General features: G+C 46.1%; 2 protein-coding genes across 2 annotated transcripts in view; one reads left to right on the top strand and one right to left on the bottom strand.

Annotated features, from left to right (window-relative positions):
- Positions 1-24,282, top strand: part of PRKAA2 (protein kinase AMP-activated catalytic subunit alpha 2) — a 330,475-nt gene that overhangs the window by 84,404 nt on the left and 221,789 nt on the right. The window lies entirely within an intron of this gene.
- Positions 1,525-18,396, bottom strand: C8B (complement C8 beta chain). Its single transcript, XM_066325426.1, has 12 exons — positions 18,203-18,396; positions 16,782-16,908; positions 15,593-15,734; positions 14,747-14,888; positions 12,598-12,730; positions 11,774-11,971; positions 10,158-10,398; positions 8,339-8,467; positions 7,484-7,647; positions 5,195-5,348; positions 3,506-3,574; positions 1,525-2,127 (listed from the first exon to the last, which is right to left on the bottom strand). The coding sequence occupies exons 1-12, from the start codon at positions 18,262-18,264 to the stop codon at positions 1,976-1,978; spliced, it is 1,713 nt and encodes a 570-aa protein (XP_066181523.1). The 5' UTR covers positions 18,265-18,396; the 3' UTR covers positions 1,525-1,975.

Below are 24,282 nucleotides of genomic sequence, written 5' to 3'. Positions count from 1 at the left end.
TTATGTCCTTTATGGGAGGATTCTAAGCCTACAGGCTGAATAGTCAGCCGCTGCTCAACTCATACTTCAGACTACCCTGATGATCTTGGTGACTGTCAATCTCTCCTGTCTTCCTCCAAAAAAACCGCCCAAACCCACATATTCAAACTCAGGTGCTGTCATCACTTCAAAACATCTGTGTTTTTCTGGTTTGGGAACAACAGTCCCAAGGCAGGTCGCTGCACTTGGCTGTCCTTGCCGCAGCAGTGGAGAGAAGCACCACTGCTGTGTGTTTAACCAGCTGGACGATCAGGAAAGGTGGTTAAATTTACAAAAGCCACTTGACTCATCTGGGAAATGTACTTAATCAGATTGCACCAATGATTTCCAAGAAGGGCAGGCAATGACACTGCAGTTTGTGTCCTCAGAGGTGAACCATGCTCAGGGTGCTCACCTTCAGAATTTCTACACAACCCCTGCAAAAAACATGGAGGAATATCCCACTTCACACAAGCAGTGACCTCTTTGACCATGACCCAAAAAAAAAAAAAAAAAAAAAGAATCTCTTGGCAAATTTCCATCAGACAAAAGATATTTCAGCTACAGAGTGGAAAAGGGAAATGTTTTGGGTTGGCAGCTCAATGATGAAGCCCATAATGAGCACAGAGCCCTCTTGTTTTACATATGCAACGTGCTCTGCCTTTCTTAGAGCTGTCACAGGAGCCCTGTGGATAAGTGTGGAGGCGGCGTGAGGGCTACAGCTAAATGCATGTTCCATTGTTGAGGTGTCAGGGAGCCTGAGCTGCTCTCACAGGAATTGCATTCAGACAACGTCAGTCTGAAAGGAAAGGAACGGGCCATACCAGCCCACCATCACCAGCTCTGCTAAAAATTCCCTCAGAAGAAGAGTCTGACCTTGCAGATGTTAGAAAGACTCACAGCCCTCAGGAACAACTTTTGCACTGGTGGAATTGCCCAAGTAACTGCTGGTTATTTTGCAGCAGGCCCAAGCAAATGTCTTGGCAAAAAAATCATTTGCCACCAACAAAACTGTAGGAGGCAAGTCCCTGGAAGGATGCAGGCTCATGAAATGGTGCAGAGTGTTTTGACGTTCCTCTGTTGTTAGAGCTGGACTGCACAGCTCCAGGGATGGTAAAAACAGCCAAACCGATTTGTCTCTTTTCACAGTGAGCTCTCTCCAAGTCGGATGTCCCACCCTGGGTGGATCCAGTAGCAGCTGGAATACTGGATTTCATGGGATCAGGCTTATTAACCAGAGCTTGTCTAGGGCAAACGCAGCTAGTAAGGGCAGAAGAGCTCAGGGGATGTGCAGACAGCTTTTTCAAAATGCTCCATTTGTCCCAGGGAAGCTGTGGCTGCCCCTGGATCCCTGGAAGTGTCCAAGGCCAGGCTGGACAGGGCTTGGAGCAACCTGGGCTAGTGGAAGGTGTCCCTGCCCATGGCAGGGGTGGGAACAACACAATAAATTGGGAAAGCGGGGTAGTGAGGCACGGGGGCTCTGAATGTCACGTTAGATACTGTTGCGCTCATTGAGATTTAGGCTTTAATGTGCTGGATTTTGCTCCACATGACACAGCTGCCGTCACAGAAGCTGTGCATCAGTGCACATCTTGCTGCACGTAAGATCAAAGTGTCTCTTCTTATCTCAAAGGAACCTTCAGCAACGAGACAGTGTAATTTGAAATCATGCAGCTACCAAATACAGACAGAGATAAAGCTTGTCTCATTTAGCCCATTGCAATAAAGACAGGAAAAAGGCAAAATATTGAGGTCAGTAAGCACATTCAATCCCATGGGACAGCTGCATGTCCAAAGGTGTGGCTGTTAACACCCTCCCAGCGCCTTCTGAACTGTTTCTGGTTTGGATGAGACCCATGGGCAGAGCGAGGCCAGCTTGGAAAGGCAGGGAGGTGATGTCTTCCCAGGCAGTCTGCCAAGTGCCCATCAGCTCTGTGGGAGCTCCTGCTGATTCCCTCTAGCAAAGAACTGTCTCAGAGTCTGGCCCTTCGCAGGAGGAGCCACCCCCCTGTGGGGCAGGGTTGTTGCACTCTCGCTTTCTTGTCCTCTGACCTCCTGAACACGGGGACCAGCTGGCCCAGCACCCCCAGTTTCCATTAACAGCAGGATCTGGAAAAGAAAAAAGCACAACAAAGCAGGAAAGGACCGTCAGAAACAAGCAGCTCTTTCCACGGGAGGAGATGTCAGCTCCCATGAATCGTATCTGAGCACAAACAGCTCTGCCCCTGTCCACATCACCAACAACATACTGGAGTCATTAACAACGAGTGATTGCTTCAGAGATGTTTGTTCTTTGTTCAGCATTTCTGGTGTTTGTTCAAACTACTTTGGGAAGACATGAAAGGGGGAAAAAAAACAAAAGGCAATTAGCTTTATGTTTGCTTGAAGGATGTTTCTCTCTTTGTCTTAGTCCAAGCCTAGATAGGAAACAGACCAACTAAACTTGTCTCAGCCACATTTCGAGGTGGTAGGGGCAGTGTCAGCACTTCAGTGAACAACAGCCTGACCATTCAGCTTTCCCTCCATTGCTTTTCCTATTACACTGATTCTTCTGGACCCTGAGCATGTGAGTGACAGAAATACAAAATCACGGAGGCAACGCATAAAAAGAGGAAATGAGAGTGAGAAATGAAGTTATGGTGTTGACGAATGGATGGGTGTGAGCTTTGGGAGGGTTGGATGTGACTATGAGCGTGTAAAACAGACTGGAGTAAGGTGTCAGTGATTCTGCCATTCAAGGCTCCATGGACTGCCTCAGAAATACCCAAAAAATGAGCCCCTGTTCAGTGAAACCTTGGCTTAAAGTGCATTTGAGCCTGGCTCGGTTTGGACACAGCCATGCAGAATGAGTGGTGGGTAAGGCTGTAAACAAAGCCAGTGATAAATGCAATGCATCAAACTGTGGGTTGGTGCCAGAGCTCTGGGTGCCTGGGATCTGGTGTTATTTAGCATCTAAATTAATGAGCTGGAAGAAGTAAACAAAATGATTAAATTCATAGATGATCCTAAACTGGAAGGAGTTAAGAACATCAGTCAGGAGACAGCGGAGACATAGAGTGACCAAGGAGCATTAATAAATGCTTCAGAACAGCATAATAAGGTTTTAAGATTAAAATGCATGTTGGCATAGCTGGGGAAGAACAGTTTGCAACACGCTGCTTTTATCAAAGGGAAAAACTGAGGAAACAGAGCTGTTACCTAAGGAGGACACCTGAGGCTTTCCAGGGATTGTGAACTAGGCAGGAATTCCTATTTTGATACAATCGCAGGGCACGTACATGCAAAAAACAAACCCTCCTCCTCAAGAGGGAATTCAGAAGAGGGCAGGGAAAATACGTCTGTCTCCCTTGCAGGGGCCCAGCTGGGAGCAGCCAGGGCTGGCATCACTCCCCATCCCTCAGCTGCCATCCCTGGACACTCCTAGCACAGCTGGGACATGCCAGCACAGCCAGGATTGTCCCTTGGACAGAGGCTGGGTCCCTCTCACCTTTCCTCCTGCTGATCTCGCAGGCGGTGCCGCTGTAGCCGAGGGGACACAAACACTCACACTCTGTTCCTGAAAGGAAGCACAGATGGTGGGAATTACAGACCTGGAGGCACATTTCCCAGCAGGCAGACACTTGTCTCTAGCACTTCATCTTCTGGGAGGAAAGGACACTGGGTGAAATGCCATAATTCTTCTCCAGTGCTGAAGGGATCAATGCCAATAAAGAGGGGAGCTGTGACTGCCCTGCTCCCCCTCTCACCTCCCCTGACATTTGTTCCTGTCCTGCAGCTCAACCTCAGACTCACTGGGGCAATTCCACAAGCCAGGGGACCACAGAGTCCTCCTGCTCTTCTCCAAAAGAAATCACAGAATCCTGGGATGGTTTGGGTTGGAGGGGAACCTAAAGCTCATCTCAGCCCACCCCTGCCATGGGCAGGGACACCTTTCACCATCCCAGGTTGCTCCAAACCCCATCCAACCTGGCCTTGGACACTTCCAGGGATCCAGGGGCAGCCACAGCTTCTCCGGGCACCCTGTGCCAGAGCCTCATCCTGCTCACAGCCAGGAATCCCTTCCCAGCATCTCATCCAGCCCTGCCTTCCCTGTGGCCTCCTCTGGACCCACTGCAGCAGCTCCATGACCTTTCACAATTTGAGGTTTCAGACCTGGACACAGCACTGCAGGTGGGGTCTCTGCAGAGAGCTCTTGGTAAAGCTGCTAAAGAACAAACTGCAGCATCCAGAGAGAGCAGCCAGGACAGGAGTACCCTAACTTGGCTTTGTGGCAGAGGAAAATCCCAATATCCCTGCTCTGGCTGCCCAGGAATGTGCATCCCATGTCAGGAACCTGGAGAAGAGTTCCCACTTAGGAAAACACATGCTCATTTAAAACCTTTGCTGAGAAGATCCTAAATGAAACACTAACCTGGACTCAGCTCCCACAAAGTTATTTAAACAGAGGTCACCATGAGACAAATGCTTGAAATGCTACAATCAGCTGGTCGGTATGTGAAGTGATCGTTTCTGCATTAGATACAATCTGATGATAACAATTCTCATCAGGACTTTTGCAGATGCAGATTGAAATTAGGCACTTGACAAAATGGTCCCTTTGTTAGAAGCTCTCATCACATCACATATCTCTTGTTTAGGCAGAGCAGTTTTCATTTAATTTGATTATTTTTCCCCTTCATTTTTTTTTTTTTTTTTAAATCACAGCCTGCTTACGGAGGAGGACAGCTTCCATCAGAAACAGGGGGAGGTGGTGATCACTGTGCTTGGCACTTAGATGGTGCTTTTCATCTTCAAAACCCCTTTTACAAACACTAATTAATGCTGAGACAGTAGTCACTTCTCCAGGAGGATGGAAGCAATCTTAAAAGGAGGAGACTTCAAGATGTCAAAGACTTTTCTTTTTTAATGTGTAATTGAGAAGTGATAAATTCCTCTGTAAAACTGATACAGATAATGGTCACTCCCATAACAAAGATATCCCTTGAAAAATAAAGGGATTTTACTGTCTCTACTTACCAGGACTCTACAAACAGAGCAACTTTAAAAACGCGGAGTAATTCCCTGATAAAAAAACGACAGGAAAACCTAAAGAGCAGCTTGCTTGCCACGTGCTCCCCACAAATTCCCAGCTAATTTCAATCCAGAGGGCAGAAAGGAGGAGCAGGGAGCCCTGTACCTCTGAGGAAGGAGATGCCATTCCCCTGGCATGGAGCACAGCGACAGGAACTGGTCTCCTGCAGGAACTCTTCCAGAGCCCGGCGCAGATTCTCCTTAATCTTGGTGGAATCAGCCACGTCAGAGGGAGTCACCAGCTCATACAGCGGCTCTACCTAAAGGGAGGGGGGAAGCTGCATTAATTCCCAAGCTCAAAAATGCCACGGACATCCCAAGGTTCAGAGGTGGCACAGCTGGAGGGAGAAATGGAGGCTGTGTGGTTAAAATCTCCAGGTTTCCCACTGCTATTTGCTAAAACCCTGTGAACAACAAGGCCACGGGGTCAGGAACACTCCCAAAGATGCTCCCTTTGGTTCCCAACACCAGAGCACTTGGAAGTGTGTAACAAAATACAGCAGCCAAACTGTTGGATAAGAAACAGGCGAAGTTGCATTGGAGTTTCATTAAATCCTTTCTCATCCGTTTTTCCGGTACAGACATTTATAGATCAGATTTGCTCAAACGAACATCTTCTGCGTGATCTCTGTGGTTTTTAAAACATCCCCTAAAAACCATCCACAGAAATCTCCCCCTACAGCCAGAGGCACCAGCCGCAGGGATTCACATCTGCTCTTCCACCTTCACCACATTTCAGGGCTGGTTTCCATCCTTATGGAGCCCACCTCAGGGTTTCACTGCCTCCAGATGGGAGAGGATTTAATCTCTATCTGCAGATGGGGTCAGGGAGAGCAGACAAGGGTGTGCACAGCACAGTGCAGGGACTGAGGAGACTTTGGCTCACTCATTCATTTTCCTCCTGAGAACAAGGGAAAGTTAAAGTGGGGTGCCAACAGTGCCAGCCACCCACTGCTGCCAGGGGGATGATCCATGTGGCATCAGAAAATCCATCCCAAATTCCCATCCTCGCTGCAGAGATGCTGCCATGCAGGGCACACACAGGAAGCAAAAAAGATCACCCTCCTGCCACCACAGGCTCAAACTACAAGAACTGAAGAATGTTCCAATAATAATAATAATAAAAAAAGCTCATTTCCTGCTGCTGTACATCCACTCTTCATCAATTATCTGTGATCCATACTTTGCTTTTTGAATTCAGACCATACAAATGAGGAAATACACGACGAGTGACCTGCCAAGTCCCTCCAGCAGATGATTTATGAACTGATTTGCTTTAGTTTTCCCTAACTAAGCATTCTTGGGCTGACATTTAGTCACACTCCGCTGGTACTTTTGATCTTCCAGCCCCACAGGGATATTGGTATGGAAATGAAGATACCAAATCCAAATTACATCTGCCCGAGGTTTTTCACTGGGCAGCCTGGTCAGTGATGCCAGGCAAGACAAAGAACACCTCAGTTCCTCATGGGAGGCTTTTCTGCACGTGGGATTTGGTGCAGAGGGCTGCGTTTCTCTTGTCTCCTGCCCTGAGACCTCCCAGTGCATTTCTGGAAGGTCAATCCACAGCACACCAGGGGCTGCAGCAAGTGCCAGATGGACACTGGCTGTGTTTCCAAATGACTGATTTTTTGCTTGCTTCACCTTTTTTACAATTCACTTCTTTCTTGTGAAACAACCCCCTTCTACGAATGTAAAGAGCTTTTTGCCTAAAATTAAATTTCACAATGAAAAGCAACTATAAATCAACTTCCACCTCTACCAGTCCAAACTCCTGCTTAAAAGGATGTTCCCTTGCACCTTTGTACTATTCAATCATTTTGACACAAAAGATGATGAGGCAGAATTGATGCACACTTCTGCTTGCTTTTTTTTCCATTCCTAAAACTCTCCAAGATCAAAAAAATCCTTGACTTTTCAAAGCCTAAGTCCTGTTTTTAAGGTTCAGCTAAGCTGCACCAACATCCAGACATGCACAGTTAACCACCTGACCTTCTGAACATAAAAAAAAATAGCCACTGCTGCTCCCAGAAGTTGACAAACATCAAGGAGAACAGAAGTCCTTATAAAATATATGCTGCCAGATAGAATTTTTGGTAAGTTATACATTGGTACAACAGAATGTGGATCGTCTGATCTGCCTGGCAGGCAGCAAGAAATGACACCAGTACAGCCAAGTTAAAGGCTTAAAGCTGTTTCCTTTGTGTATTTCCAACCACAGTCCTCTTCCAGCATCACACCTTTGCATTTCTGAGCATTCAGAATGAGAAGCTACACTGCACAACAAGGTCTGCTATTCCTGGGGTGGTTTTTTCTTTCCCTAAATCCTGTTTATTTAACCACAGAGCTCTCCAAGGGGCTCAGCTGAGGCTGGAGGGAGTGGAGGGTGCAGTACCTTCAGCTTTATGATCTCAGGGTTGTACTGCACAGCGTCTCCCCACTGCTGCATGACCAGGGCCGTGGGCAGGTCCTTGTGGGCCAGCGTGGTGATGTCTTCACTCCCCCCACCACGGACCAGCACCACGAAATCCTCCACAAACTGCTTCTTGGCAGTGCTCTCTGCAAAAAAAAAAATGCACTCAGAGAAGTGCCCAGGCTGTGTGTCTGTGGGCTGCAGTCACCAGCTCACAGCAAAAATCCTCCAAATACAGGAACCTGTCGCACTCAGAGGGCAAGGGAAAAAATGCCACAAGTGTTGCTCACCTGGTTTCCTGCCAAGTGTGCCCTGTGTCCCTCCTGCTCCCTTGCAGGAATTCCCCACCCTGCATCCCTCCCCTGAATTCCTTCCCCACGGTTTTAAGCTCTCAGGTCCTCCCAGAGCCCGATGTTCCTCACCCCCAGGAACATTCCCTGTTCTCCTCCACCTATTTCCAGGTGCACCTTCCCAGGTGCCCAGTGGCTCCCACAGCACCGTCACCTCCCTGTTCTCCCCATCAGGAAGCAAAAAGAGCCCTGCTGGGTTCACCTGCTGAGAGGTGGGGGCTGATATTTAACACAGCACGCGGCTCATGGTTGATCTGTCCCTGCTTCTCCTTGGGATGCTGAGCAGATATTTGCTCTCTACACAGAAGATCTTGGGAAAACCCCGAGCTCTGAGGTATTTCCCCGCTCTGTCAAACCTGGCTGCGGTTAGCCAGCAGACTCAAAAGCGGCTGTGAGGGAGTGGGGGAATACTCCAGGCAAGCAAGATCACAAAATCTTCCTTTCACTGTGACAAAGAAATGAAAGGGCAGAAATGTTTCATTCTTACCTCCAATCTCTTTCAGAAGGGCTTTACAGAGACCTACATCTACTCCAAGGCCCACAGCGACTTTTTTAATATCCACAGAAACGCTAAAGCCCGCCTGTGCACACTTCTGGACATCGCTCAGAGAAAAATCTTAAACACACAAAAGTGGTAAAGTTTTAATGCAACTGTTCCATGGTTTAGGCCCACGTATGCAGAAACTGAGAGATGAGAAGCATTTTTCTCTTAGGCAAAGAAAAAAAGAAATGAAGAAGATTATTTTGGGTTTTTTGGGTTTTTTTTTTTTGATACTTAACAGAACCATATGAAATGAAATCTGTGTTTTACAGAACTCTGAAGGCAAGGGGAAATGCAAGGTAAATGCTGGAGGAGGGGGATTTTAGTCACCCATCCAGCTGTATTGGGTTAAGCAGAGCTGCGGTGGGTAGCAAAACAGTTGATGTCTAACCACAAACTACCCACCACCCCTCCCCATCCCCAGGATCCAGGTTTTTTAAGAGGAAAAGATGAAACAGCTTTTCCTCCTTTTACCAGTTCACATCTCCAATTCTCTGCTGCCAGAAGAGCTTTAAGTGCTTCACGGAAACTTAAATTGGAAATGAGGAAACACTTCTTCACCCAAAGGGTTTTCAAGCCCTGGAAGAAGTTTCCCAGGGCAAGGGTGGAGTCACCAACCCAGAGGGATTCACAGGACAAGTGGATGTGACACTTGGGGACACGTTTTAGTGGTGGCTTTGGCAGGGCTGGGCTAAGTCAGACTCCATGATCTTAGAGGGCTTTCCCAACCTAAGGGATTCCATGATTCTAAGATGTGGCAGATTGGATTCTGAGTGAGAGCAGAGCAAGTACCAACCATGTCACACAGTGTGTGACACCAGATCTGCAAGAGAAAATTCCAGTTCCAGCACAGACAGTACAAACATAATGATGGATTTGAAGGGAAAAACCTGAATTCTCAGACTGGACCTACAAAACCCTGCTAAAAACTTAGAGCCCAGTTCAGCACTTGTGTGAAAACGTTATTGCTGCAAGATCCTGATCTGGGTCAGCAGACACTGAGCATTTTGATGCAGACAATAATACACTTTAGTTCAAACAAACATGGCTTGAGAAGGGCAAGGAGCAACAGCAGAGAAACCGGGAAACTCTGTTAGAAATCTGAGATGTGAACCTAAATTCTGTCCCTCCCTCTGACTCTAGGGGAAGGAACTTCCCAAACAGCAGAAGAACAAACAGAGTATTACACAAAGCAGAGTCCGGTAAATGCCTCTGCAAACAGACAGCAGAGGCAGTTCCTCACTCCCCTGCCAATGAATAAATAATTGAGAGTGCAGCTATTGATTAATGTCACACCGCTCCCTCTGTCCTGCACAACAATCATCATTTCTCACAACAAAGAGCCAGAGCCAAAGAGCAGGAGCAATGTCAGGCACAAGAGTCACCCAGCAAATTATTTACTGTTTCCTACGTGCTGGAAAAGCTCTCCAGGCTAAAGGTGTTTCAAAACTGCCATTTGAAAGGCGGTAGAAAAAGGACTCGGGTGAAGGTTTTCAAAGCTAACAGAAGTGTTAAGATCCACGATTCTCATTCGTCTCAACATCTTGTCAGCCTCTAAAACGTGCTGTCTAAAATGCTTGCCACAGGGCCTTTCTTTGTGAGCTAAAGCCTTGGAAACCTCTTTACTCACTGCCAACGAGCCCGTCTACTCCCACATTTCCTGCAGGATTTATTTGAGATGCTGTTGATTCCTTCCCCCATCTCCTGACCCCAGAGCTCACCCCCAAATCCATCCCCAGAGCTCCTTGCCCACCCTCAGACACACCTGCCTTGCGGAGCTCGTCGCTGTTCATGACCAAGGTGTACTCATAGATGCCTCCAACAGTGGCCTCCTTGATGAAGTGTGTCCCAAAATCCCTGAGCAGCTCCCGGTATTCCCCGTAGATGTAGTCGGTGGGGAGCTGCCGCAGGCGCTGCAGGAACTTGTGGTGCAGCATCAGCGCCCGCGCCTTCGTCTTGTAAACACCAACAGTCAGCTCCGAACGGGCGTGGATGAACTTGCTGGACTGCAGGAAAGGCACAGCAAGAGCCAGGAGGAGTCAGGGATGTCACTCCCTCATGGCAATGGGAATTCGTTGTTGGCGGGGGAGCTGTCGGCGCTGGTCGGGATTTATTGGCCGCACGGTTTCTGACCGGAAAGCTTACGACTGGGAATGTCCTAACTAACTTCTGCTAAAGCAAAACTTTTAGTAGTAAAAATTCCTGAGTCTCAGGCCATAGCTGGGAGACAGGAAAAGGCAGGGTCCAGGTTCTGATGTGGCACATCCAGGATGCAAGGACACCTCAGCACCCTGCAAGATTGCTTTACCCCTAATAAACTTTATCTCTCACAAGCTCTCTCCTGAAAAGTTCTGATATCTGCAAGCATGATTTGTATGGGAAACGGTCATTGGCTGAGCCAGGTTCGTATTTGTATTTGACAGGATATGCCCTTATCAAAACTGAAAAGAAAGAGGAAAACACAAACACTCTCCCTCTCTCTCACATACACACACATATTTAAACGTCTCTTTGTAGACAGATAAGTAAACTTGGATAATTATTCTCTCTCCCTTTTCTGGCATAAAAGTCTGGAGCAGAAAATGTCTTCCTTTATGTTCAAAGGATTTAGTGTTCAGTTGTCTGGGCCGGCAGGACAACCCCATCAGGGAGGGATCAGTATAGAATGCTGCAGCTTAAATTATAAAATCAGGACTTAATATTTGGTTTTCTTTATGGATATCTGTTGCAAATGCTTCTCATCAACCTTTGATCTTGTTGTGAGAAATTCCACTCTGCAGGAAGCAAATGCAAGGAATACTTTGCCATTCCTGAGCACCCTTTATGCTGAAAGGACACACAGATTGCTGATACTATTACACCACTGATAGGAGCTACTTTTGTTTATGGCAGTAACAGATAAAAAAAAAAAAAAAAGAAAATAAATGATGGTAGTCATAGGAGTTATAGATTCAAGTTGAGTTCTAGATTCTTAGCTTCAATTTTTCAATTAAAAAAAAAAGAAAGTTAGTTTTAACTACAAACTTTCAAAGGTGGATGCCCAGCAGGGCAGTGGACAGACCACACTGAGAATCAGAGAGTATCCTCAGCTGGAAGGGACCCACAAGGATCACTGAGTCCTCTCAACAAGTTGTGGCTGATTTCAAAGGTCCAGCAGCCCAGATCCTGGCTGAGAGCTGAATGGAAAAGCTCCTGGCTGTTGCAAACACAAAGGAAGGCATGGTGGGGATGGTCAAGACTTGAACAAATGGCAGGATCCAGCTGGGGAAAGGATTTAATTTATCCCAGTCCTGGCTGCTGACCCAAGGAGGAGCTTCAGCACACACACTCACACACTTACAGGGAACATGTTAGCAGGGAGTTAAGTGGAGCAATGCTTACAGTTGAAGAAAATCTTTTCATCCTCGACATGAACTTCTTGAACCTCATGTCATTTGAACTGTAACCAAATGCAAACAGTCCTGGTATGGTTATACCGAAGCCGAAGCTTGTCTGTGAAGATTTTTCCCTCAGGACACTGCTTTCATAATTTGAGTAGGAGTCATATTCAGTCATTGTAAATTCATATTTGCCTTTGGTCTAAACAGAAAGGAAAAACAACGCGTCTCATTTCCCGCACAGTGATTGTACACCTGAAGCGTGGGGAAGGAATGCAGACACAAATATGCTTGTGAATTAATGCTTGCACTTTGAAGATGAAAAGCCTCGTATAATTGCAAAGCACTATTATTATTAACACAGGTACTTCAAGAATACTTGATTTACAGCAGCAGGAAAGCTTCTATCTCCTCCGTGCTGCAAAGTCCTCAGGCTTTCACTTAGTATGTCAATCTTATGCAAAGAAGGTGAAACCTTAAACACAGGCATCAATTAAAGTACCAATTCTGAAAGGAAAAGGTTTCCTAGTGGGCAGCACTCAAAACCATCATGTCACCAGAAGCACTAAGGTCAAATATATAATATTTGAAATGCAGCTTTGATGCATGACAGAAACAAGTTTTCACACAAAGCATGCGGTGTGTTCAACACCACGGAGTGCAGGGGGTATGAGGATGTTCTACAACAGGGTGAAAATCAGCCTGATCCTATTGAGTGCCCAGAATTTTATGGTTTTTTTACAAAATGATCCAGCAGTGAAGCCTTGGGCACTAAATGCACTGGAACACGTGTGTGTAAGTCCATCTGCAGGCACACCTGGCACGTACCTCTGGTATGTAGCTCTCTATGTTGTATGGCTTCCTGAACCTCGTGTCTGTGATGTAATGGGGAGAACATCCCCCAGCGTAGTACCTGTGGTCAAGGACCAGCCCTTCCAAGCTGTTTGTGAAGAGATTCAACCTGCAGGTGAAGCAGCACGGCAATATTTTATGGTCTCATCAATTCAGAGCTAAACACCAAATGCCTTGGCTGAGAAATGCAAAAGATTGTTTTATTTGGCCATAGGCTCTTTGTTTCACACTTCTTTATTTTGAAACTCAAAAAAAAAAAAAAAGAAAAAATAAACCTTGGCCTCTTTCACTGTCCAACCAACCCAGGTGCTGCAGAAGAACTGGACTGATGAGAAAGCAAAAAAGAGAGTTGCATTTTGACAGCTGATGAATATAAATGGCAATTTTCATCCCCCAGCTGTGAATGAACCAGTTACTGCCACCAGCACTGGCAGCTTTGTGGCCTTTACTGGAACTCTCCAGGAAGAGCAGAACAAACTGGACCAGGCAAACCCCCACCCCACCAGGCTGCTCATCCCCAAATAGCCACACTGTCCCTCAGAACCTTCAAAGGCAGGTTTGCCAATCCATACCATCCATCCAGGCTGATTTTTGATTCCTCTTCATTCTGGTTTATCAGCCAAAAATCTTTGTCAGGTTGGTCAAGGGTCAACCAGAGGCCAGTAGATAAGAGGAAAAATTGTTGGGGAACGAGAAAAGAGCAACAGCTCAACTAATCCTTGAAACCACAGAGAGTTTTCCTTTGATTTCAGTGGATGATGGACAGAAACTTTAACCTTAACCTGTCTGCTCCAAGAAAGGATGCGGCACTGCAGTTTGTGGAGATGAGGAGAATAAACCCCATCACTTGCTTTTCCCATTGCTGCAGGTGGGATGAAACTTCATCCAAAAAAAAAAAAAAACACCAAAAACTACCAGCGCTCCAGGACTCTGTTGGATCTGCCTCTCCTGATTTTGGGGAGAGAAGTTGCATGATAATGACTCTGAAGCTGAAAAAAATTAACTCTAATTTTAGAACTATCAGGAAAAAAAAAAGGGGAAGTCCACTAAAAGCAAATTAGCGAGCAACTGTAGCTTCAAAGAGAAGAGAAGCATGTTCCTATAATTGTCCAACATTATTTTTAATTTTGATTAAACTCAGAAGTACAAAGCATTAGCAATGACATGTGCAGCAGCCATATCTCCAGAGAATAATGAGAAAATCATATTTTTTCCTTCCAATATGATTTTTTCTTTTTCTTTTTTTTTAATGTAAAAAGCAATTTTGTTCCCTGCAGAGTAAGAAAAAACCCCCTCTTTTCACACAGTCTGATCTTACAGAAAGTTGTCACAATCTTAGCCTGCAAAAGCTGAATGAATTCCTACTTAGATTTTAATTCTCACAGAGCTGCTAATAATGCAGGTTTACCCCACCCCACTCACACAAAGCACAAAAATTCCACCACCTCTCAATGCCAAGGAAGAAATCAAAGGAGTTTGAACACCTTTCCCCCTCCCCACCAAACCAATACAAGGTGTAAGAACATAAATCCAAGGAATCATGGAATGATTTGGGTCAGGAGGGATCTTTAAAGGTCATTTAGTCCCACCTCCTTCCATAGGCAGGGACACTTTCCACTGTCCCAGGTTGTTCCAAGCCCCATCCAGCCTGGCCGTGGACACTTCCAGGGGTGGAGCAGCCACAGCTCCTCTGTGCCAGGGCCTCCCCACCCTCACAGGAGTGAATTTATTCCCAATATCCCATCTAACCCTGTCCTCTGGCAATGGGAAGCCATTCCCCCTGGTCCTGTCACTCCAGGTCCCAGTAAATCATCTCTCTCCATCTTTCTTGTTGACTCCCTCGGGTACTGAAAGGCTGCAGTGAGGTCACCCCAGAGCCTTCTCTCCTCCAGGCTGAACAATCCCAATTCTCCCGGCCTTTTCTCTTAGCAAAGCTGCTCCATCCCTCTGATCAACTGGGTGACTCTCCTCTGGAGTTGCTCCAACAGGTCACCGTCAGGCTTTGGATCAGGTTCCTGGATCCCAGCTCACTCCTGGATACAGCAACTGCTCCAGCTTTTCTCTGTTCATCGGATCATTCTCAGCCTTAAGCAAGAGAGCATCTCGCCCAAAGTCACAGGCTTACCCTTTTGCCAGATTCTCTATTCCCCAGTACTCTTCCATCTCCTGGTCACATTTCCTGAACACTTGTTTGCAGTTTTTCTCATCTGACTGGTCCCCACAGTCGTCATCCCCGTTGCAGAGCAGCCTCCGTGCAATGCATCTCCCTGGGATGGAAGGGGAAAGTCACTCATAAAACTACCTGTGGTCACACTCCCTGACATGGAGTCCAGCAGCAAAACGGAAAATTCCTGGAATTAATGGTTCAAATCTAGCTGGAAAAAAAAAAAATAAATTCTTCTCTATCTGCATGGATTCCCGAAGTCCGCCTGCTCAGTTTCACTCAGAAGCATCATAATCTTAAAATTCCTTGCTCGTCTTAGGAAAATCCTACAATAATTACAAATGTAAAAAAAAGGAAAATAAAATGGAGTGGTTTTAGTATTTGTTTTTCATTTTGAGAGAATGAACACGCTGTTTCAGCAGGCCTTGTACATGGTGTTATTTTTTTTCTCTCTTCCCATGTCCACAATTACCGAGTGTTTTCAGCCTCCCCAAAACACTGGAAGACGGGGAGCAGAGGCTTTTCCCTTGCCCCATCTCAGGTGCTGAGCGGCTGTTGCTGTCACTTGTGCTACAGATTTTGCTGATTATAACCAGGTCATAATTCCCTATTTGGAGATTCTGAAAATGGCTAATTGACTCACTCAAAGCCACTGACACAAACAGAAGCGTGGAAGGAGCCAGGTCAATTCCTGGCACGCCTCTGGCCCAGCAAACTCTTCGTAGGAGCACAAAGTTCAGCCCAGAGGCATCAGAAGTGACCCCTGACTGTGTGAGCAGCAGAACTCCCCAGTCCCCAAATCCTCACCTGTGAGTGCACACACAAACCCATCACACCGAACTCTATTCCTGCACGGGCTGCTGGTGACACACTCCTCAGCTTCTCTGTCAGAGTCATCACAGGCATCTCCACTGAACTGAGAGGGCTGTTCCAGGCGGGCAAATCTGTACTGCGATGAAATAAAAAATATTGACTCAGGCGCACAGAAATGGTGAATTTTACGCCTCTCTGGTTGAAAAACAAACTCGGTGTCGCCGAGATCTGATCTAAGCGCACTCTGTCATATTAAAAGAGAAAAGTGTCAGCACAGAAGTGCGGTGCCGGTAATTTGCCTCGTTTCAAAGGTTTCTGATCTGCCACAGTTTTAATTTTACTGAGGGAGGGTTGAGGATTGGGAGGGATGAAGGAAAGTTTGCCTTTCTTTGACAGTTTGTTTAAATGAGCCTGACAGTGCAGTGCGGGACTTTGCGAGAGTAAGGAAGGATTCCGTTCCATCTCCTCTCTTTCAATTAGTGCTGGTAACGACATCCCTTGTTATTTTCTGTCAGTGTATTTACTTGTCCCTCTGTATCATTAGGGATTTTTTTTTTTCCGCCCACAACACTGCTGTGAAGCAGTCAATTACTCTGTCCAATATGTTAGCCCTCCTTTTTTTCCCCAGCTTCTGAGATTAACTCTTTGATACGAAGCTTCACTCTCCCCCCAGCTCCCATCACTGGTTATTTCTGCGTAAGCCTGGGAACAGCTTCTCCAACTTGTTAGCAGAGGTCTCTCTAGCAACGGGGATTTTGCTTTTCACGCTGTTGGGATCATTACTTTCATTTGATGGGGCTTCTCGGGTGGAAAATTCTGGCTGGCAGACAAGAAAAAGCATCTTAATCCTCAGAGGCACCGAGTGTCTCCAGTCCCACAGGGGACCATTAAGCGGGGAAGGTGCCTCACACTGATGGTGGAAGGACAGGACTGTTAAAAGCCCCTGCAAAGCCTGGCCTTACACCTTCTCAGGACAGTGAGGCACCCTGGAAAGCGCTGGAATTACTGGGGGTGGCGAGCTGAAGAGCTGAAAACCACCTGAAAGCAAAACCCACAGCCTCACCTGTACAGGGCTTTCCTCAGCTCGCCCTCATTTTGCCCAACCCCATGGACAGAAAGGACAAGGCTCGAAGGAGGTCCCACCTCCTGGTTTTGGGGTGGTCCCCAGACCTCAGGCACTCACCCTTTTCTTCTGGCAGGGGTCACACTTGCTCCAGGAGGACCAGGCGGACAGGGAGCAGTCGCGGGGCTGCGGCGGGACGCTCACGGAGCGGGTGTGCCTGTCCCTGGGGCTCGGGGACTCCTGGCCTCTGTGCCCAACAACACCAGAGCTTCAGGCTGGGAAACTGAGAGCTGTGAGGACCTGGCACCTCAGCCTGCACCCGTGTGAGACCACACACCAGGGAGAACTAACACTCACCACGCCTTGCACGCAACCTCTGGACTTCAGTCCTCATTCCTCATCCTAATGGCACCCAACGAAACCTGATCCACTCTCCACTGGGAGACTAAACCCGTGGAAACTAAACCTACAGTCCACCAATCTGGGCTTCACCTCAAGCTGTGCAAGCAGTAAAACCTTCACCACCAGTTGCTACCCTTGCTCCGTGGCTCCGAGCTCAGACACCTCCACGACAAACACCAGTCTCAAGGACAGGCCTGGCATGCACTCAGCATTTCTGAAAACCAAGCTGAAGTGTCTCTCTTTCCCATTTTCTCCCAAGCTGGCCAAAGCCACTAGTCTTAGATTCTACTCTCAGTTCACCAGTCATTAACCCATTAATCCCTTTCAACCCAGTAACAAACCTGAAGCCCTTTACTCTTCATCCCAGCCACTGTCTTGCCCCCTCACAGTGTCTCCAAGGTTTCCACAACGCCACAGTTAAAATGCTGCCTCCTCTTTTGGCGGATTCAGGATTTCTGATTAAATCTTTGTCCTGGACAAATGCTCCCTTGTTGCACCTCCTTCAAGTGGGGAGGTTTAAGAAAATGTTGACAATTAAGTTTCTTTTCATTTGACAAGGGAACTACCACAGCGATGTTCCCAATTTTTCCACCCCGACAAGGAACTGCATCAGCTGAAGCTTTAACTATGATTTAGTGCCTGGCATGGGGTTCCCATTATATTAAAAATCACATGGAATAAAGGAATTACAAAACCTCATCAGCTTGCTGAGGCATGAAATCAAAACTCAAAAGTTCAGAGAACAGTGAAAAAACATAGATTGGAAAGACTACAAGATGCATTTCTCTGAAACAGCAAAATCTATTACACCAGCAGAGAAAGGAACAGCTCTCAGCCACATTCTCACCATTTCTGCACTCGAAGGAAACAACCCCCTGTGTGCCCAGCTCTCTGAGGGGCAGCCAGCACGGGAGGAGGCTGCGTGTTCAAACAATTCCACATTACAACACGAGCGTGGCAATTTGTCGGCTCCAATTCATCACCAGAAGGCGGAAAACGCCGACCTCGGAGCGACGCCTTTCGCCTTTCCTTAGAGAGGCAGGAATCACTCACGACAGCAACTAGGGTACACCACCAGAGCCTGTGCTGGTCCTGATGGTTTCTCGTGTCCTCCCGTGGCTTCAGAAACTCTCACTCACCCAAAGCCATCAGCGGTCCGGGTGCCCAGCACAGCACAGAGCAGCAGCAGCAGGACACTCATCACGCCGAGGTACCGCTGGTGATCCCACACCACCAACCCCAACACCCCTCTGCCTGTGGGGGCTCCAGCAGGGTTCAAACACCAAAACAAGAGGAACTGCTGAGCTGCTCTTCCACCCTGCAAACAGCAGATGACCCAGCACCTGGCAGGCTCACAAGGTAAACGCTGCAGTTGTTAGCACACGGCTTTCCCCAGGCCAGCGGGGAGGGAGCAAAGCTCTGCCCAGGAGCAGTTTGCACTTTTGTTTGTAATGCTCCTTTCAAGGGAAGGGGGTGGAAAATGAATATTTCAACGAAGGAAACATATTTGAGTCTTGGCAAGAAGGGAGTGATAAGTAAACTCAAGTCGGCTTTCTAGGAATAGAGTGCAGAATCATTTATTTATTGCTGCTTTCCATGTCTGTCTTCCAGAGGAAGGTCAGACACGAGGGGTAAGCACTTATTCTCATGCCTCAGTGAAAACCTGATCCCTGAGAGTGCCCTTCCCTGTCTCTCCTGCTGCTGGGGAGGACAAGAGCCCCAGCCCTGGGGCCCCACAAAGATTCTCTTCTCCACATACCCAGAGTCTTGAGCCCACGGAAGCAGGACCTGTCAGGGTATCAAATGCAATGTTTTCTCGCTACTGCACTGAGTCATTCACTCCCTCTCTTAAATGGTCCTGACTAGGCTGACAACTTACCATGGCTGGTTGCCATCACTTCAGCTGGGCTTTCAAAGGCAGATCAAGACAGAACCTGGAGGACTTTTCCTTTGGTCGCCTGTTGAGCCTTCACATCTTGCTGCTTCTCCCTCCAGGTAAAGCTTTTTGATTCCTGAGACACAAGAGTCTTGCCCTTAATCTTCCTATTAGTCTTAGCCTACAGCAAGGATCTTAGAGCAAAGTTCTCTGAATCTGTGTTTCCCTGCACAAAATGAGGAATATCATTGTGTTTTCCCAACCTTCCCCTCGCTGGACAAAGTCTTTGAGAAGACAGAGCCTGACTGTGTTCAACTCTGGCTTTTAGCAGCACAATCTCTCACCCTGGGTGGGACACACCTCTTAGTGCTTTGGTGATACAAAGAGTAAAAACATTTTAATTTGCTCATGATGGCAAAGATGGGTGCTACACATAAAATTATTCAAATTCACTAATACCAAACAAACCCAACAACCTCAGTGCCATTACCTGGCCAAGTGCTACACCTTAAGGTGTCACAGTTACCTTACAAATGACATTAATTCTGCGTGTGGAGCCACACTGCTGCGAAATAAGCAGCCGGCTGAGACATCCTTCTGGTTTGGCAGCCTGAAGTTAACAATTAAACACAGAGAGGCACATTCACCAAATCCTTGTAGGAATCTGCCCCGAATAAAAGATTCTATTTCAGGCAGCCCTTTTTTAACCCAGTTACTGAGCACAGAGATAAACCGACCTCTAGGCACGGAGGACAAACTGTTAAGGCAGATGACTCAGGCCGTGCAAAGCTTTCTGTTTGTCTTTTTGCTTTTTTTTTTCTACCAAATGACTTTGCCCCAGCCTGAACCCAAGATATGCTTGTGTGATATAGCTTGCTCAACCTCTGGCACAACTGATTCAGCTGTTAATCATTTGTCCATGACAAAAAAACCCCCAAAAAAACAAAAATCAAAAAAAACCCCACACAAACACACAAAAAGACCCACAAAAACCCCCACCAAAAAAACCACAAAACAAAACCCAACCCAAACAAACCAACAACAACAACAACAAACCCTTTACAGAAAGATCTCTCCATCCACAGGACCTTTGCTGGCCAGGAAATACAGCACACAGCCAATATTTCAACAGCAGTAAAAGATAAACCAAGATTATAACCTCAGAGCACCCTCTAGATATACCTTCAAACCATGACAGTGATGCCAGCATGTGGAATTTTTTTTTCAAGCTTCTCTCTGCTGTCTTTGTTTGCTGCCTCTGACCACGCACATCTCAGTGGTGAACATGCAGAAGGAGTGGTGAATTACCAGAAGTGAGGCTAAAACAGGAGCAGGGCAGGATTTTCAGCAGCTCAACACACCTTTGAGAACCAAAAAGCACCATCGGGTTTTACACCAAATTTGCAACTCTATTTAATTAGAGGTAGGTCTAACACATGAAATTCACGGCAGCAACACCAGGTCATTTTCTGCTTCCTCGGGTCCACGGATCAGGGGGAATGTTGCCTCCTAACATTGGCCTGTGTCCTCTTTTCCATTGCTGCTGCTCCTTCTCCATTGGTTTCTGCAGCAGCTGGGGCTTTCTGATGAGCTGAAGTCCCAAACCAGCTGAATTAGGATTCATCACACTTGAAAAAATCAAATGCCCACCACGCAAACGGAGCCTGCGAGTGCACCACGTCCTCTGCAGAGTTCATATCCCAAGTTTTGTGAGCCTTTGCTCCCTGTAAAGAAATCCTCTCACAGTTTCACCAAACATGGTGGTTCTTTAAACGGCTGTTTCCTGTTAAAAGAAAAACTGAAACACATCAGAGCTGAAAGTTTTTCCCTGGGAAAGATCACACTGGAGCCAGCAAACAGCTGTTTACAGATTGATCAGTGCGCTTCTCAAAAAGTGTTTTTTTTTTTTTTTTTTCTCTTCTGGGAAAACTGTTTTATTCCCTGCTTTGGAGCTCAGAATGCATTTCCCTCTGTGTCAAAACTCATTCAAAGGTAAAAGGAAGTTTCCCACTAATTTTAATCGTGAAGAACATAAGGTGGCAAATATACGGTAAAATTTACAACCAAAGAACACTTCCAGATTTTTACAATGAACCCCACCTGCATCCTCATTTTTGTTATTTTCTGGTGTGAGGCTGGTCTCTGGAAAGCCTTGGGCATAAAAAACTCACCTTGCCGAACTTAATTCTCCTCTTCTGGCTTTTGATCCACTAAAAATACTGTCTCATTGTGCCTGAGGCCAAATCTGGCATAGGTTCACCTACCCAGAAAGCTCTAAAATCCTGTGAAATAAGACAAACAAAGAAAACTCCTCCATGCCCCATCCCTTGTCTCCATCTCCTCTCCATGAGACCTCCAGATAACACACACACAAACTTGTCTCCGAACTAGAAACAGCATTTTTAAAGGGGAGGGGAAAGATACTTATCATCTGTGTGTCAAAAAACGGTAGAAAATTTACAGAAAATGCAACACATTCCTCACAGCACTTTAACTTCTGCTCATTTCAAACACAGCTCACTCCTGACACAGCGCTGTTCTTACACCTCTAATGACTGTTAGAGAAGACAAAGATGCCACAAAAGGGCTTTTTTGTTTTTTTTTTTTTTTTTTTTTTTTGCGGCTAGTACCTAGCAGTAATTCTTCCTAATCCTTTATTTTCACAAATGTCTGAGGCTGAATGGGCAGAGATTGCTGCCTGTTAACCTGATTTTCCTTTAATCTATTGTGATTTCCTTTCTTTGAGGTGAGGAGTATTTATAGAAGTGGTGCTACAGGAGCCATGACACAGGGTTGAAAAGCCAGCAAATAATACCAGATCTTAAAAAGATTTTTTTTTAACCGTTTTGTATCTAAAAGCCCCTAGAATGGGCAACATCTGAGGCTATTCTTCTCGTTCAGACTTTTTCAGGTGCTGATAAACCATTTTAGGTTGATAGATGAGCCACAGGGCAAACACATCCATTGAGATAAGGCTATTTAAAGCTCTAAGAACTAATAGCTGGAGAGCTGTTTCACTAATAGACCTGATATTTCCTGCCTCCAGTCGGATAATTTCAGAAAGAGACAGGCCACGTTACAGGTACTCAGGAAATCCGATCAGGGTATCTCCCCATATTCCTCACTGTCATCAGCTGAAATGTGGAATTCACTCTCACCCCACTTTCAGCCAGAAATAAAGCCAGAAAAAAAACCCCCACACCTTTATTCTTCCCCGTGCCAGTCCTACCTCAGGTATTTAAAAACAACATAATAAAGGTTTTAATGGGGCTGATCCTAAAAAAGCAAATCAGTGTGAATTGGCAGAAGACCTCAGCACGAGAGAGACAAATACTCTTATAAAAAACATGACTTTTGCAGCGGTAACATCAAACCAGAGCCAGGAGCAGGAGGTTGAGTCCCAGGATGGCACAGACAGGAGCAGAAGGAGTTCCCAGGAGCTGCTGCTCAGATGGACTTTCACTGTGTTCCTCCACCACTGTGTGCATCCCAAGCTGGCTCGGGCAGGGAATTGTAGAGAACAGATTCAAACCTCTGTGGAAAACTGCCAACAGAGATCCCCTTTCATTTCTTTCATTTGACATGGTATTCTTCTGACTGAGAACAGCATTTGCCAGGAAAGCAATAAATATGAACCTGACAGGACAGGAGTTCTTCAGAAAGCAAAGAAAGAAAAAAGGAAACAGCACATGACAATGTATTGCACAACCTAAAAACCAGCCAGAAAGAGGTTACCTTCTCTGTTGCAGCAACTGTCAGTGAGTAGTGATTAAAGCACAGAAAACATTGCCTTTAATCCAACGTGAGGGAGTGAAAATTGCATATTCCCAGTCTAGACAAGCAGTTGCTTTCCCAGAAGCCACTGACATGGAAAGGAGAGATCTGTCAGCGTTCTCACTGCTGTAACACCACAGGCTGATTCTGCAAACCGTTGGCTAATGAAATCCTCATTACTGCAGGAGATCATGGCCTTAATTAGCATTGCTTAAATTGGGGACCATTTCTTGAAGCGGTAGTGTCTGAGCTGGGCACTCTCACAGACAATACAGAGACTCTGAGTTACAGCAGTATTAATGTGATACAGCACATAAACAGCACAATAAGAATACATTCTTATCCCTTCTGAACACACAGAACAGCTCCTTCCCTCCCAACCTGGGACTCCTCTTCCTCACCACTGCCAGGTGACACCTCAAACCTTCTCATTCTGAATTTCCACACTGAGTTCACACAACAGCTGTACAACGTGAACCCATTTTTCTGATTTTTTCAACCAAATTCGCTGTGAGGGTACCAGAAGAGGATCGTCAAGACCAAATTCAGCCTTTACCGTAAAAATGCATTTTAGTTTAAGTCCATGCATAGCTGTGGCTGATTTAAGTTGGTGTTGTGTGGCTGGTTGAAAACTAGAGATCACACTCTTCCTTCCAAGGACACCTGGGTCCGGTTACCTACACACAAATCAAAATGCCATTAACGCTGGTGTGCTTTCACCACAGCAGAACAACCTTTATTCTCAAGTGGGATCCAAGTATTTCAACAATGTTGACTGACAAAGGCAAGGAAGGTTTCACCATGACCTACTGGGCATTTCAAGGAAGGCATGAGACGTCAAAAAGTAGAAATACAATAAAATATATGTGCACATATCCACACTTCTCTCTCTCTCCCCGTACATAAAATGTGTATTTTTTACACTTAAATTTTACTGCATTGCTCTCTTGGCAGAGAATGAGAAAATTCCTTCTCAGCTGAGCTTTACTATCAATTCTGTGCACATTACTGGAAATTTTGAGGGGGTTCTGCTTTCAAACCTAGCATGTTTAAATGCGCATCTTTAATTTCAAATCCCACCTGAACAAAAAAAAAAAAAAGCAAGCAGAATTAATTTCAGCTTCTCATGCCACAAAGATAAACCAGCTTTGGAGGCGTCACACAGCACAGGCTGTCCCATGAACTTGGGATTTTGCAGGAGATGATACAATTACCTCCTGGTTTGGGATGCTCATCCTAAAACACTCACAAAGAGGCAAAAAAAGTGGAGGCAGCAATTAAAACCAGCAAGTCACATATTTGAAATATAAGCAACACTTAGTGTTAAAGATTAATCATTCCCCAAAGTGAGGATTTTCTCCTTTCCCAGGTATTTCCACTGTCAAAAATAAAGGCCATGCCAGACACCAACACTGCATTTGAAGTCTGGCAGAATTACCCCAGAGGAGCACAAGCTATGAAACAAAACTTACTGAAATGACACCTTTTTTTTTAATGTTTTTATTCATAACAGTATTACATGGTGTGTTACAGAAATTAATGGAAAAATCTCTAAAAATTTGTTGGTTT

The sequence above is a fragment of the Sylvia atricapilla genome, chromosome 9, assembly GCF_009819655.1.
Source record: "Sylvia atricapilla isolate bSylAtr1 chromosome 9, bSylAtr1.pri, whole genome shotgun sequence".
Lineage (NCBI taxonomy): Eukaryota > Metazoa > Chordata > Aves > Passeriformes > Sylviidae > Sylvia > Sylvia atricapilla.
This window is presented reverse-complemented; position numbering and strand designations above follow the sequence as displayed.

Coding starts and splice junctions, on each gene's coding strand:
- C8B (XM_066325426.1), bottom strand. CDS start 18,264: ATGAGTGTCCTGCTGCTGCTGCTCTGTGCTGTGCTGGGCACCCGGACC. Junction 8,468..10,157: donor CGACGAGCTCCGCAAGGCAG/GTGTGTCTGAGG, acceptor TGTGTGTTTAAG/ATTTTTCTCTGAGCGATGTC. Junction 3,575..5,194: donor TGGCATCTCCTTCCTCAGAG/GTACAGGGCTCC, acceptor GCTTCCTTTCAG/GAACAGAGTGTGAGTGTTTG.